Source organism: Sebastes umbrosus, chromosome 21, assembly GCF_015220745.1.
Source record: "Sebastes umbrosus isolate fSebUmb1 chromosome 21, fSebUmb1.pri, whole genome shotgun sequence".
Classification (NCBI taxonomy): Eukaryota; Metazoa; Chordata; class Actinopteri; order Perciformes; family Sebastidae; genus Sebastes; species Sebastes umbrosus.
Window position 1 is genome coordinate 17143839 of NC_051289.1, and position 16353 is coordinate 17160191.

The 16353-nt window shown below is 39.2% G+C and overlaps 1 protein-coding gene across 2 annotated transcripts; it reads right to left on the reverse strand.

Moving 5' to 3' along the window:
• Window positions 1–473: 473 nt before the first annotated feature.
• On the reverse strand, window positions 474–15232 carry dcaf11 (ddb1 and cul4 associated factor 11). Of its 2 annotated transcripts, none has more exons than XM_037757459.1 (15): window positions 14976–15232; window positions 12540–12783; window positions 10369–10496; window positions 8857–8975; window positions 8523–8587; window positions 8173–8273; window positions 7183–7329; window positions 6788–6842; window positions 6340–6408; window positions 6065–6122; window positions 4011–4196; window positions 3633–3795; window positions 3028–3180; window positions 2561–2667; window positions 474–1710 (listed from the first exon to the last, which is right to left on the reverse strand). In XM_037757459.1, the coding sequence occupies exons 2-15, from the start codon at window positions 12767–12769 to the stop codon at window positions 1612–1614; spliced, it is 1680 nt and encodes a 559-aa protein (XP_037613387.1). In that variant the 5' UTR covers window positions 12770–12783; window positions 14976–15232; the 3' UTR covers window positions 474–1611. The 2 variants fall into 2 exon arrangements, with proteins under 2 accessions (XP_037613387.1, XP_037613388.1); XM_037757460.1 differs by having other exon boundaries at window positions 3642–3795; window positions 14976–15230.
• Between the last annotated feature and the right edge of the window lie 1121 nt (window positions 15233–16353).

The window sequence follows — 16353 nt, forward strand, 5'->3', positions numbered from 1 at the left end:
TGGGATATTTATACCGCCGTAGTGTCCAGTGTTGTATACAGTAATATTTCACCGGAAATAGTATGCAATTTGCGTACTAAGGTTTCAGACATACTAAAATACCACACACTGTTTTAGTGAACTAAATAGCATGTTAGTGTGGAATTTCGGACGCAACCGAAATGTTCCCATATACTCAGAACGTTCCCCTGGGTGCTCTCAGTGTCATCAAGAACATCTTTCTCATTCATTGTCTGCGGACTTTATACCCTATGACATCACAAACTTGAGTTTTAGCGCTCTAGTTTTTGATTTGGGAGGGAGTACTTCATGTTTACTAATATCTTTTGGACTGTCTAAGACCATAGGAATAACATGTATGAATTTTGAAAATGAGTGTAGTTCCCCTTTAAACCCTGATAGAACAACATGTAAAACTAAAAAAGTAATTTCTTCTCAACAACAGCAGCAAATACTCAGTAAAAAAGCTTTAGTTCGTGGCGATACACTGAAAGAAATGTTTTATTGTTACTGTAAAACAACGGTCTTAGAGTGAAATATGGGCTTTGATATAAACACCTGAAAATTGCATATACAGATCAGTGTGTGAGTTTTGATCCGCGCACACATCCCCAGTCCCTTCACCGAGTCCCAACATGTTAACACACACATTCAAATCTTTTAAATGGATCACAGGTTTATATTGGCCAACAAATTAATTTTCTTTTATCGACTCAGGGCTCGCAATTACACAGCTAAATGCTGACCCATGATCAATAATAAGACCTCTGTGTCTTGAGTCTTGTTAGACTCGAAGCGATCTAAAGAGGTTTTAACATAAAATCATTGCGAGTTTGACATTAAAAATGACGTGACTCTGTAAACTAACTGCTTTTGGGGTGTCTTGATCAGCTCGGTATGCTGGAAATGTCCGACATAGGACGTTTTTGGGAGTGGTGGACCAACGGTAAAATTAGGAAAGTTACGCTTGCCAGGTTTAGGAGTCGTGACTAAGGGCAATTGGTAAATAACGTACTGGATTATTATAATATAATCAGTCTTTAAATGTGGACTTTGAACGTGAGGGCCCCCTCGAATAGGACACAGCTCGTGTTACTCATAACAGCAAGGTCAAAAGTCCAAATCAGCACACCGACAGCTATCTAAATACACTCCCTGAATGCACATACCATTAAAATACTATACATTTATACAGAATTATCATCGTCAGTTTCTCCCTGCAATATCCAACATTGATTTTTATAGAACTAACTTACCATTAAATTTCACGAGCTCATTAAGTAATTGCGGTGCTTAGCGTTTTCGAGCTTCAGCACATTTGCGTGAAGTGTTTCAGGCCTTTGTGCCTGACAGTGAGGCAAAAACAAAAAGGAAAAACAGAAGTAGGCCGTCCCACCAACGCGAGGCTATAATGCCTTCCAAACGAACACTTCACAACCACGCTATAACTGTAATCATTAATATCCAGCATTGAATTTAAAAAGATATTGAAGTCTCTCCCGGTCTTTCTGAGCGTATTGCCTTCCTGCGTTAGGGCCAGCCTCGACCCTTCTGTGGTGATGTCACTTCCTCCGACATCTTTTTCCTTTGTCTATCTTCTTCTGTCGCTGTCTAAAGGTCTTTCTCCTGTTGTGAGACTTTCTCCCGCTCTCTCTCCTCCTCTAGCGGATGGGTCTGTCTGTGCTCCCACATTCGCACCGCTCCGTCCCACTGTGGAGAAACAAAAAGGAGGATGAGGAGATGGATCAGAGCTAAAATGCCCTGATGTTTTTACTGATGTTTTTACTGATGTTTTACTGATGTTTTTACTGATGTTTTTACTGATGTTTTACTGATGTTTTACTGATGTTTTTACTGATGTTTTACTGATGTTTTACTGATGTTTTACTGATGTTTTACTGAGGTTTTACTGGCTTCCCACAGTAGTTCTTCTGGAACTTCTCTTAACTGAAGTTAGACTTTCCCATTTACTTAAAAAAGTTATTTCTCCTGTATTTTCTGCAATCTGTAACGTATCTTTAATTAAAAAACACGTTCACATTAAACTTAAATTATTAAGCCACTTTGCTCGGGGTAGTACCTCGCTAACTTCCTGGCTGAAAAGGCTTTCTCATTTGCCATTTTTGTACTGTCATTAATTAAAATCATCAACAAAATGAATTAAGTAGTGGATGAACTTTTCAAATAGTGCATTAGCATGTGAGTTTACTAAAATATTCACGGTGGCAGGAGCCTCTCAGTACACTCTGCCAACTTGATTGCAGTTTCGTCAACAACTTATTTCGTGCCGCAGTACAGGGCGACAACATTAGGATTACGGCTTTAATGGGTTTTTTCCAGCTATGAGTAAATAGTAGAGAAACTGCTAAAAAGTGCAATTTAATGCAATGTACATTAGAAACAAGATATAAAATACGCTTGTATATTTTTGTAAATGATCCATTCCATTCTCTGTTATTACCAGAACACATAACAAATTCTCTTAATTCCCCTCAATGAAAATCTTTTTACATTTTTAATGATCACACGCTTATACAGAGTTTGCATTAACAGCACTCACGGAACTGCTGACGATGTTGTCCTCGTACGGGTGCCAACTGACGTCCCTCACACATGCGTCATGGCCCGACAGTCTGGAGACCACGCCGCCCGTCAGGACGTCATAAACTGGACAGACACACACAAGGAATTCAACACATTTAGCTACCTGTAGTCATGTACTGTATATCAGGTCCCTTTAAAGCTGCAGTCGGTAACTTTGAGCCAAATATGATAAAAAGTTATTTTTATAAAACGGTCACTATTTCCTGACAGTAGTGCATGAGACAGTGCAGTACCAACTGCAGCTTTAATTGGTGTCATACACATCAAAACTGCATTGATTTTCCATTTAAAAATAACTACACAAAGAGTTAGACTGGGTTCATTGGTGCTGACACGTTACAACGCAGTTATGAGAACGACACCCTGGGTGGAAGACACAAAATAACACAACTACACATCGCAAAGGCACGTGGTGAGACTCACCGATGATTTTGCCCGTGGAGCAGCCGGAGTAGATGAACCTCTGTCCAGTGGTGAACTCTGGAGAGAAACGGCAGCGGATGAGGGTGTGCAGGACGCCGTGACCACGGTAGGTCATCACCGAGGTGTCGCCTGACAGCTTGTGTTTCTTCAGGGCTGAAAGAGACACGTACTATTTTCAGAAGTCATATTTTACCTCCTGTTATTTTGGTAACAAAACATACATTGTTCATTTGCATCACTTACATCCTACACATCTGTAATCAGGTGAAAAAAGTGGGTGAACTAGAACTTCTTTTAAAAAATGTCCTTTCCCTCTCTGCTCCATACTCATTATCCAAGCTCCTATCTTTCACCTTTCCTCTACTCCTCCCCTCCTCAATGGTAATCACTCATTTCTCTATGCAGTGGTTTTAATACCATCATATCCCCTTACCCCCACACCCACGTTTCACCTCTCTGTCATTTGCCTCTCTCCTTTCTTTATAACGTCATTTCATCTTTATATGCTCCTCCTTTTGTCCTCTAACTTCCCTTTTCCTCTCCTCCCTCCTGAATCATTCACTACCAGTGGCTCCTTCTCTCCTCCTCCCGGTCTCCTCTCTCACCTCCCTCACCTCTCTGGGGAACCTGCTGCCAGCGGTAATCCCAGTTTTGTTGGGCGACGGCCTGGCGGGAAGCTGCCAACCCCTCTTTGGGCGAGAACTTTCTGACGTCCCAGAGCTTGATGGACTGGTCCTTCGAGTTGCTGATCAGATAGCGGGCGTCACCCTGCCGCAGTCATGACACAGACGAGGAAAACACACCTCAGGGTTAGACCAACATGCTGGACTAAAGCCACATTACACTGAGCTAACATTAGCATTTAATTAACCAACTTCCAACCAATCATCAGTCACATCCAACTACCCATGAGGCTTTGGGGAACTTGTCATTGACAGATTGCTAAAATACCAGCAGCATTCCTCTCCTCGCCGCCCCCCCACCTTGCTGTGGATGAAGGTGATGCCGTCTCGGTGGCCGGCCAGCTGTCCGACAGGCTGCGGTCTGTCCTCCCGCAGCGTCCGTCTGTCCCACACCTTGCACAGCGCGTCGTCGCTGCCAGAGAAGAGCAGCTGGGACGAGCTGTCGGCGAACGCCACCGCATTCACGTCGTCCTCGTGGGCATCAATCTGACGAGCGGACACGCGAAAAAGAAAGAGAGTCAGTGTTTTCTGTGCGGAGTGTGTGTGTGCGAGCCAGGGAGCATGTGTGATTTCCTTTGTGAGAGACGGTGTGTAATGTACACGCTCGTGTGAAAGTGTCTTTGTCTGTGTGTACGTCGAAGTCGTGACGGACATAAACGTTTTCTAGAACTGATCCGGTATATTTCCTGTTTGATTTAATGGCAGACACATTTTTCTGCAAGATTAAAGGACACTTGAGGCTCTGACAAATTACATTATCAGAACAGTTCTCTGCAGCAGATGAGCAGGGAAGTGTGACAAAACAAGCTTTGGAAGTGTGGCTACACAACTGAGCTGCTGCATACCTTTAACATAGCTTTTGTGACACGCAGTCCAACTACAGGATGACAGACACTCTGCCATTACAGCCAAACAAGTAAAAACTAAAAATGCACAGCCATAAGTGTAAATGAGGCTGATCCTTGGATCCATTATCCAATAGATTAGGAATCCTGCTCAAGCAATAATCCAGTGACAATTGTTCACCCGTTCGGCTGGGAGATGCACGGAGGACCGTTTTAAAATAGAGCATTTGTTGGGGACTATTTTTCACCCACTAATTTGGTGCTCTAGTGACTATTTACAGCAGCAGAACGGTGTATGTGGGATCAACTCAGGATAACCTACAGTGCAATTGTCTATTGTAATAAAGGAACATGTCACTCATTCTACAGGTATGGCTCATTGGTTGTGTTTTTAGCAGTTTTAACAGCGCTCTATGGCACAGAAGTCCGAAAACCAGGAAATGAGTTTGCATTTTATCACTTCTGGTTCCCTCGTCTGGAAGACAATGGGGTTTTTAGTTAGATGCCTGACACAAGCTTAAGAGATTTCATCGTTTTGTCCTACGATATAAAATACATCAATATATATCCCACTTGTGAATTTTGAAGCCTTTATATTTCTTAAAAAAGACGGTTGCTAACAAGTGGCTAAATGAGACTACTAAATCTCATCTTTACAGCCTTGTTTTGTATACTAGCGTTCATGCAACTGCAGTGCAGTTCGTTTATAGCCTATAACGTTAGCTTTGTACTTCTGCATTCAAGCTCGGGTGTTCATTATCTTGCTGAACAAAACGTGTAAGTATCATAAACGTTTGTTTGCCAGAGAGCTTATTTTCTGCAATAATCCAAAACCCCAATGGGGAAATCCCATTTTGCTAACTTCCTTGTTGGCCTCAAGGAGAGTGGAAAGAGGAGACGTCACGCGTCATATCTTTGGGGTATAACACATGCGCGGTAAAATCTGGTCTGCTCTTTCTGAAATCGGAATGAAGAACCGCAGCTCCAGTTACACTGTGCATGTGTTATACCCTATATCCCAAGACCCGTGTCCGCCCGTGTCCCAGCCTCTTTCAATAGGCCTTGGTTGGCCTACAAAAATACGTCATCCCTGGGGCACTCTACATCTGGCCACAGGTAATACATTTGTTAACAATAAGAATAATAAAGACCACCACCAGACTTATCCTTTAGGTGACAGCAAAAAAATTGGCAAAAGGAACAAGTTCAGAGATCAAGCGCAGACACACTGACGCAGAGGTAATAAGAGGGACAGAATGAGAAAGAGCATGAGACAGTGGTGAAGCAGATGGTAGAGGCCAGCTACTGACTTCTACGCAGAGGGGGTTTGTGGGAGGAGGAGGAAGAGGACGAGGGAGGAGGGTTTAACCCACTCCACTGCAGGGTGGAGCTGGACACTTTCAGGTTTCGCTAATGTCCGGCTCACCTTGATCGCAGGATGAGGCACAAACAGAGAGAGGTGGACGTGACTAAGAAGCAGGTGCAGAAGCAAAACACAAAAACACTAACCTTCAGTGTTCGTTTATTCTGCTCAAGATCAAAAACGTAAAGGCAGCCGTCGTTTGCTCTGAAAGAAGAGAAAAGAGAGAGAGACTGAACACATTTTAATCAAGTGATTAAATGCATCTGATCACGCTGATCTGCTTTATATTACATAAAAGGTGTTTTAGCTTTATAATTCAAATATTCACATCCTATAGGGACTGAATTTCTGAAAGAAACTTCCGTCCTGGTTTCAACTCTGTCAGTCGCTGCCTTGAAACATAAAAGCAAATTGTACTCACCCTCCCAGGATCTCGTTGCCATCTGTGGACGCAGCCAGTGAGAACACACAGAACCTCCTCTCATCTGGACTACAAAGCACACACACAAACACACAAGCAGGTTGCAGCAGTAGCACCATTATTGAATCACAGCTACACCGTCTACTGTCAGCATCCCAAACCCAAAAAAGCTTGATGAGGGCACGCATCACCTCTTACAACAATGCTATTGTTAGGAGTGCTGGGAGTTTAATGGTGGTGCTTTGTTGAAATAATGAAGTCTCCAGTTAACAAAGTAACACACACACACACACACACACACACAGAGCGAGAGGATGGATGTTGAGGTGACACGTTCTGACAGCATCATTCATCCAGGTGGTAATGAAGGGAGAGGAGGGCCGGCTGGTAGGGAATGATAGATTACCTGCTCCGTAATGTTTTAAGTTACTATGAGGGAAACACTAACTTGAGGTCCAAGGCGGTGTGGTTCTCGCTGTCTCCATCTATACTGCACAAATGAACTGTGAGAAAGACACACACAGATAGAGAACATATGAATAAAACAGCATATAGGAGCTATCTCTTATATATATTTAGGACAATTACGTATCCAATTTGTAGGTAGGAAACTTTCAAAAAGAAATGAGAATATTTGGTTCAGTCGCACCAACTAGATGATCAGATCTTTATTAACTGACCATTGACCTTTTAAAGCCTGTTGGAGCATCAGTAAAATTTGAATATGGATAACATGGATGGATCTTGGGGGATCATTAGCTGTGGCTCTTGTAAACAAAATGCTACAATAATCATCATCGGCTGATTGCATTATATTGTATCTTACAGGTCCGTTAGCCTTACTGTAGTCAGACCAGCTGGAGTATAGCACATTTTGTGCGTCGGGGGTGAAGCAGACGTCCAGCACACTCCAGCCCACATCGCGAGCCTTCACTGTTTGTCGTAGGTGAAAGCGTCCCCTGGTGGTGTCGTACAAGCGGATGTTCTGGTCTGCGGCGAGCAACAGAAAAATATATATATATATTATAATCAAATAATGGGTGGCTGTTGTCACATGACGCATCTGGTTGAGGTCCGTTGTCCCTCGCCTGTATTGTTTGCTTATAAAAGAGAAAATAAATCAGTAATATGCATCAATATATGTTAAAGAGGACCTATCATGCTCACTTTCAGGTGCACACTTGTATTTTGGTTTTCTACTAGAACATGTTTACAAGCTTTAATGTTCAAAAAACACTTTATTTTTCTCATACCGGCTGTGCTGCAACACCTCTTTTCACCCTCTGTCTGAAACGCTCTGTTTGAGCTCCTGCAGCTCCCCCCCCCTCCCGAAAAGCACAGTCTGCTCTGATTGATCAGCTGGCCCACTCTGTTGTGATTGGTCAACCGAACCAAACTCTTCCAACTCCGCTCCAGCTCCACTCTAACTAGCTTTGTTTGAGGGTGTGCCAAACTAGCCGCTAGGCGGGTATTATGCAAATGTGTAACTTGGTGACATCACCACGTTACGGAAGAAAAGGCGGGACTTCAAGCGAGGCGTTTCAGGCAGTAACTCCCTTTGACGTGGACTTTGACCTTGTAACTTTGCAGACCTTTTACATGCACTAAAATCCATAGAACACACTAAAGAAAAGCACAATAGGTCCTCTTTAAAAAAAGGAATTCAAAAGTCAATAATACTTGTCTGTCAGTGACCACATTCTGTATATAATGACACTACGTGAACGGCCCTGATGATTTGGTGGTCTACGCAATTTTAAACAAACACTAGGAGCCATTATCAGATCTGATTCAGTTCCTCTGGGTTCTCATGTTGGATCTCGGGTTATTTACCTTGGCAGGCGGAGAGGAACATGTTGCCATCCTCGCTGTACACTCCACAGAAGGCTTTCTGCTGGTACGTATCCTTGTGGGATACATAGTTGGGCAGAAAACTGCGAAGGAACAAGGGGTCAATATCATTTGACAGACAACAGCACGAGTCCTCTCGTAAACATCACGTCAAGTGTATTGAAGATTTTCACCAAATATATACAGCAATCAGTCACACATCATGCTTAATCAAGATTTGTTTTTTAATGTGTCACTTTTCTGAACTAATCGATTTTTATTCTTTCTCTGTGTCACCTTCTGGTAATTTTTTGAGGGATATTGGAAACATGTACAATTTAAACAACACTTACTGTGTGCGGATACGACTGCACTCCCCATGAGAAAAACTGGAGCCTCTACATCTGCCTTGTTCCCTCTAAAAAAAACATCAGCAAAGAAAACTGGTCAACATTTATTGGGAATTAAACTGGTTGACACAAGCAAGTGACTAAAATCATTTTAATATTTGGACAAACTGGGTTGAAAATAAAATACATTAAAGTAGAGCTCTTAATTGTTTCACAAATCTGTGGATGAATAAGATGAAAACTAATCATCATCATCTTACTACATTCTTAGTTCTCGAAATTCAAGAATAGCACTCTAGTCTAATGCTGCTTTCAGGTTGTATCTCTGCGGTCTGACCTCTGTCAGCATGTGGGTGAAACTCTGTGGGCCTTTCAGGGTCATGGAGCCGGTGGCCAGCAGGATCTGAGTTCGGATCTCACTTCGGTCCACCTCATTTGTGTCGGGTTGGGAGTCCACTAGGAAGAAAACACAAAACAAAACAAGTCTTGGTATTAATGGTGCCTTCAAATGGGCTCCTTTTTACCGTGTTCATGAGATGAGTCCATATGAACGCCCCTCTCTTGTGGTATTCACAACCTCGTAAGTGGAAAGTTTCTGAAAGCTCCGAGTTCACGACTTGTGACGTGTTTGTTGACGTCATTGATTGTCATTTTAGTCGTATATTATTATTCATCGTACATTTTATAATATGTCTGAGGAAAAAAACACGGGACTCACTACTCACTAGCTAAGTAAGATGTGAGTTGTAAATTGAGATTTAAACATTTTAAAAGATGATTTGATTTGTACATGCTTATTTAACTTGATTTTATACTACTTACTTAATTTCCTCTAACACTGATAACATTTATTTTGGATCGTACTGAATGAAAAGACGATAGCATTACTCTAACATGATTTACATCTTTAATCGGAAGACACTGACACATGACTGGCGTGGATTCATCCTGTTTCTGCCATTCTGGGTATTGGGTGGATTCCAGCCACACAGAATCCAAACAGCCAGAAGCACACTGTCCCAAAACACTGTTAAAAGTAAATGTTTTGGTTTTAACAGACTGTCATAATCTTTCCAATGGATATGGCTGCTGAAACTGTATGCTTTAGAAGAAGAGTAAGCAAGATACAATTTATCTTTCTACCCATATGCCTGGAAAGTGAACAGCGTCAGCAGGAGGGCTGTCAAAGTTGGCCAAAATTGACGTTCAAATATTTGTTCTACGAAACACATAGGTTCAAACTATTCGAATATCTATTCAACCCAAGCCTTTGCTAAATATAATGACAAACATCGCGAAAAAACAACAACCGACAATGTACTCAGCCAATCGCCTATTGCCGATATATTCATCAAACACCTAAATAAGGTGGCAGCTGGCTGGAGATCGCCTGAAAGTCATTTCCAGTAAATATCACAATATAAAATGTGTGTTTTCTGTATAAAAAATACACACGTCGGAAGACAGTAAGAACTACTCACCCATCTTTTAAGTGGTTACATTTCCAGTCTGATCTTGAGCGCTCAGCTGATAGCTACATGGTTTGTTTACATGACGTAACGTAACACTGGCTGTCAGGACACAGTGTCTCTCTCTACAGCCGAGTTCTCTCCGTCATTACGGTTGTTGTTGAACTATTCCTTGTTCAGCTTGACCTAATGTTACATTTCATTTTCAATTAATGAAAATGATGTTGTGTGACTCCCGTCATGCTGCGCACTCGGTACGCTGCTTTTTTTCCACAATCGAATGCTAATTTTAATATTCGAAAAACCTTTTTTTTTCTTTTTTTATTAAATATTTGAATATATATTAGAATTTAGGATAGTCGTTCACAGCAGGAGGTTACCTGGTGGATTGTATCGGTCACCCAGCCGACCCTCCCAGGCTCCGTCGCTGTCCTCATCCGAGTCAGAGTACGACTGGACCAGCTGCAGCCCGGTGGCTCCGCTGCCATGGACCAGTCGCACCTGGCCCCTGCACACACAAAAACACCACATCAGTTCAACAACCGATCAATCCAAAACGGTGAGACATGATCAAATGAATCTACAGCGAGTGTACTGTGAGTAAAGCTACAGTCTTGTAATGTGTGTTGTTTTTTTATCACTGAGCAGCAACTCCACTGTAACAGATGGGGGGATCAGTAGCTCGCTCCAGGCAGGGTAGTTTAATGCTTACTGAAGTGAGAAGCGAGAATGCTACTTATTCATTTCAACTCCTCCAGATCCTGGTACTTTCTAGTTCTGGCGCCTCTGCTGTGTTATTACTAGAGGCCCCTGCCGCTGTCATGGATCTGTTACAAGTGCTATTTAGAAGTGGTAGTTAACAGAGGAATATTCAAAAATTTCCCAGCCACTTTAACAGCATTTAAATCAAACAGGAATAAGGATGGGAAATTCCCAACCATCTCTCAGCTTTAGCAGCACTGAAATGTAATGTAATGAGATGTATGCTCTCTTGACAGAGAGGAAATAAGCTTTCCCTCTGCTTAGTGCCATTTGAATAGTGTCTAATAAACTCATAAGATACAAGTCATCTTCATAGCAACTCACGTAGATGTCACAAGTGTTACTTCTTTTCCATGTAATTGGTCTCATATCTGAAATGATCTACCCTAAAAATCTCAATTAGATATAGGCTAATCAATTTAGGATGATCTGTACTAGAGGTTTCACAATATACCAGTATTGACAATAACCATGATATTTAAAAATGAAATATTGATATCATGTTAATAATACACATATGATAATATTGTGTAAATAATCAAGCGCCTCTTAAATCATTTTATATATAAGTTATGGTTACAGAGTCTCTCTCCACCTCCCTACACTCGTATTTTGAGTGTAATCCATTTGCCAAAAAACAGACAAAACGCACAATAAACAAAGTTTAAGATTAATTTGACTGAATTTGACAAATTTTCTATAGATATCATGATAATATTGTGAATTCTTTTGGCCACAATAATCGTGTAGTGAAAATCTGGTCTTGTGACAACCCTAATCTGTACATTTCAAGAGATTTAAAGTGATGAGTTTTGTATATACATATATATATGTATATACACTGTATACAGTATATATGCTAAGTGACCAGAAAACTAGAAATCCCATTACATTTATGTAAGGTAATTAGGGATGTCCTGAATACCATTTTTTGAGCTTCGAATCTTCAGTGAGAAATGTTCAAAGTTATTCGAAGCTTCACAGCACAGCTGTACGATATCCGTCTGAGAATAACTAATAATTAATTATGAATATAAATAATCAATAATGTTGTGGGATTATTCCTTATTTCATGGGCTATTTCAGAATTTATACATTATTATTGCATACTTATATATAGGGATAATAATCGGCAATAATCGTGTAGTGAAAATCTGATATTGTGACAGCCCTAATCTGTACATTTCAAGAGTTTAAAGTGATGAGTTGGTAACATGTTTTGAGTATCGACCCTCACTCAAACTACTATGCTGTGTGACCTGAAAAATAGAAATTCCTTTACATTTATGCAAGGTAATATACAGCATATAGAGGAGAGGAAAACATGCACATTCTCAAAATTGTTTGTGGTGCTGGGAGTAGATCCCCTCCAATATGTACTTTTTCAAAAAAATGACTTGCTCCCGCACACACTTTTCTCTGCTTTATTAGTCAACGTTTCGGTCAACAAGGACCTTCCTACTTTAATCTCCTGATGAAGGTCCTTGTTGACTGAAACGTTGACTAATAAAGCAGAGAAAAGTGTGTGCGGGAGCAAGTACAGAACTGCAACACACGGTTGTTTTGTATTGTTCCAGTCTCTCAGTACTGCACTTCTACTACTTTTAGTGATTACCTACTTTTCCCCAAATTACTAGTTATTATCTCAGCTATCCCCACAGCTTTATTTTCTTATGTCTGTGGTTGTTGGATTTGTGACACTCCCTACATGGATAAAAACACCACAAAATGATAAACTGTGCCCAGAAGTGTCCAAGTTATTTGTTGTGTTAATATTAAAGTATTTTACCTCCTCAGTAGGTAAGCCAGCACTTCAGCTAAGTCAACGTCCTCCTCTGATGCTGTCTGTCTGTCTCCCTGCTGCCTGTCAGCCGTCCTGCGGCCTCGGCTGCTGCTGCTGCTGCTGCTACTGCTGCTGCTGCTGCTCTGGTTCGGTTCTGATGATTCAGACTGCTCAGCTGGGTTGCCACTGGAAGAACCCCTTCCACCAGACATCCCAGAACTGGACTGAGAGCCCATAGACTGAGGAGGGCCTGGGAGAAGGGAGAATCATATGACATTAAATTACAGATTTACCTGGGGGAAGCCAGGTGAACACATGATGGATGAATAGAAATAGAATAGAATAGGATAGAAAGCTTTATTGGCATTGTATTAAATACAACGAGATTCACAGTTGCCACTTCTGGTCAGTGCTTTAAAACAAATACTTGACAAGACTAAATGAAGCAGATAAAACATATAACAGGTAAAACACACACGGTTATAAAGCAAATAAAACAGGAATAAAACAGGTAAAGTAGATGTATTAAATAAAATAGATTTAATGTAAACAGAGGTAATTGCACTTGTAAAATAGGTAGGGTAGATGTAATAAATAAATATAAACAGAAGTGTTACACTAGAAGTATAAAATATAAAAATAGATGTAATGCAAACAAAGGTAATTGCACTTGTAAAATAGGTAGGGTAGATGTAATAAATAAAATGTAAACAAAGGTAGTTGCACTTGAGGTGTATATTGCACCAAAGGATATATTGCACAGACACATGTATTTCACATTCAGTGTATTAATATTAATATATTAATATAAATAAAACTGAAAGTAAGTAATAATGGCTGCAGATCACAGGCTGCTTTAGCTAAACTGGCAGTGTATTAATATTAATATATTAATATAAATAAAACTGAAAGTAGGTAATAATGGCTGCAGATCACAGGCTGCTTTATTAGCTAAACTGGCAGTGTATTAATATTAATATATTAATATAAATAAAACTGAAAGTTAGGTAATAATGGCTGCAGATCACAGGCTGCTTTATTAGCTAAACTGGCAGTGTATTAATATTAATATAATAATATAAATAAAACCTAAAGTAGGTAATAATGGCTGCAGATCACAGGCTGCTTTAGCTAAACTGGCAGTGTATTAATATTAATATAATAATATAAATAAAACTGAAAGTAGGTAATTGCACTTGTAAAATAGGTAGAGTAGATGTAATAAATAAAATGTAAACAAAGGTAGTTTCACTTGAGGTGTATATTGCATCAAGGATATATTGCACAGACACATGTATTTCACATTCAGTGTATTAATATGAATACATTAATATAAATAAAAGTGATGTAATAGTAGGTAATAATGGCTGCAGATCACAGGCTGCTTTAGCTAAAACTGGCAGTGTATTAATATTAATATAATAATATAAATAAAACTGAAAGTAGGTAATAATGGCTGCAGATCACAGGTTGCTTTATTAGCTAAACTGGCAGTGTATTAATATTAATATAATAATATAAATAAAACCTAAAGTAGGTGATATTGGCTGCAGATCACAGGTTGCTTTATTAGCTAAACTGGCAGTGTATTAATATTAATATAATAATATAAATAAAACTGAAAGTAGGTAATAATGGCTGCAGATCACAGGCTGCTTTAGCTAAACTGGCAGTGTATTAATATTAATATAATAATATAAATAAAACTGAAAGTAGGTAATAATGGCTGCAGATCACAGGCTGCTTTATTAGCTAAACTGGCAGTGTATTAATATTAATATAATAATATAAATAAAACCTAAAGTAGGTAATAATGGCTGCAGATCACAGGCTGCTTTATTAGCTAAACTGGCAGTGTATTAATATTAATATAATAATATAAATAAAACTGAAAGTAGGTAATTGCACTTGTAAAATAGGTAGAGTAGATGTAATAAATAAAATGTAAACAAAGGTAGTTTCACTTGAGGTGTATATTGCATCAAGGATATATTGCACAGACACATGTATTTCACATTCAGTGTATTAATATTAACACATTAATATAAATAAAAGTGATGTAATAGTAGGTAATAATGGCTGCAGATCACAGGCTGCTTTAGCTAAAACTGGCAGTGTATTAATATTAATATAATAATATAAATAAAACTGAAAGTAGGTAATAATGGCTGCAGATCACAGGTTGCTTTATTAGCTAAACTGGCAGTGTATTAATATTAATATAATAATATAAATAAAACCTAAAGTAAGTGATATTGGCTGCTTTAGCTAAAACTGGCATCAATTCAAGCTATCAGCTCAAGCTATTATACCTTTGCCTCTTCAACATTAACAAACAGAGAAATCAACCATAATAACACATCTGTACTGACATGTTATCTGATCATAATCAGGATGCAGAGGTGGATGTTGTTGAGCTAGCTATGGATGCTAACGACTCACCGTTTCACTGTCAGACGGTCTCTTGTTGACAGCTCCTCGGTCCAGCTCTCGCTACAACTAATTACCCCGACAGGTAACTTCCTAGAGGTCTGCCGTGTGTCGCTTATGAGGCCAGATAGCTGTGCTCTGACAGCACAGTGTGGTTGGATCAGTAGCTACCAGGCTAGCAGGGCCAGTCCGTGAACAGCCATGTTGTTTACAAAAGTGTGTAGAAACCCTGTCCTGCCCTTTAGCCGTCACGTGATCAGACCCGTGCTGTTCATCCTGCCATACACAGACCTGCTCCTCTCCATGCCAGTTCAAAACACAGCAGGATTATTTAACTATTAACTACTATTTACTATATAGGAATACATTAAAATTAAATAAACTAAATACCAATGTAAAAAAAATGTTTTACACAAAACAAAAAAACTAAAAACAAATACACAGAGTAAAAGAAACCAGGCAGAAACCAGTAGGCCCACAAAAAAACATATATATATATATATACATATATCAGCAGACTGAGGAACAGTTTTTTCCCCCAGGCCATCAGACTTTTAAATAGATAATTAATTTGACACATTCTTACACAAAAATATTTCTTATACTGTATATACTGTATATATTGTTAATACATATGTTCTTAATATGCCTGTATATGTTCTTAATATGCCCTTGTATAAAGTATTTCCTTTTATAATTGTAATGTAAATGTAAATGTAAATGTAATATAATTTATTATTTAATGGAGCTTCCTAGCGAAAAGTATTTCACACGTTTGTACCTGTACAACCGGCGTGACAATAAACATCTTGAATCTTGAATCTTGAATATGTATATATATATATATATATATATATGTATAAATATATATGTATATATATGGCAAATTCCAAAATGTGTCAAAAATCCAATTTATTTGATACATATATAAGTAAAAAAAAGTATACTTCACTCAAGTATACTTTGCTCATACTGACAAGTATACAGAAAAGTCTAAGTATGCTTGGCTTACAAGCCTACTTACCAGTAGCTTATTAAAGTGCGCCTCTACATAGTGTATATTTTTAAATAAATATATGGCTCACCACATATTTTAAGACCCTCTTCACTCAAGTTATATCTACCTCCTCTTTAAATGTTTGACTATCAATTGTATGTTGTATGCATTGTGTGAGTTGTGTTAAAAGTTGGTTATATACTTTTTAACTCCGGATGTATTTGTGGGTTGTAAATAAACTTGGGATGCTGTTCATATATTCAACTTGGGATGTAAATAAATCTGGGATAGTTTTTATATTAATTATATTATCATTGTATGATATATGAGTTAATAGAGGAGAAGTGAGAAAGGGGTAGGGTAATATAAGTTTTTCTTCTACCTACTCCTTTT

Excerpts from the sequence above, each read along its gene's own strand:
- dcaf11 (XM_037757459.1), bottom strand. The coding sequence starts at position 12,769 with ATGGGCTCTCAGTCCAGTTCTGGGATGTCTGGTGGAAGGGGTTCTTCC. Across the intron at positions 4,197-6,064 it reads AGAATAAACGAACACTGAAG|ATTGATGCCCACGAGGACGA; the intron begins GTTAGTGTTTTT and ends TCCGCTCGTCAG. Across the intron at positions 2,668-3,027 it reads CTCCACGGGCAAAATCATCG|TTTATGACGTCCTGACGGGC; the intron begins GTGAGTCTCACC and ends GTGTCTGTCCAG.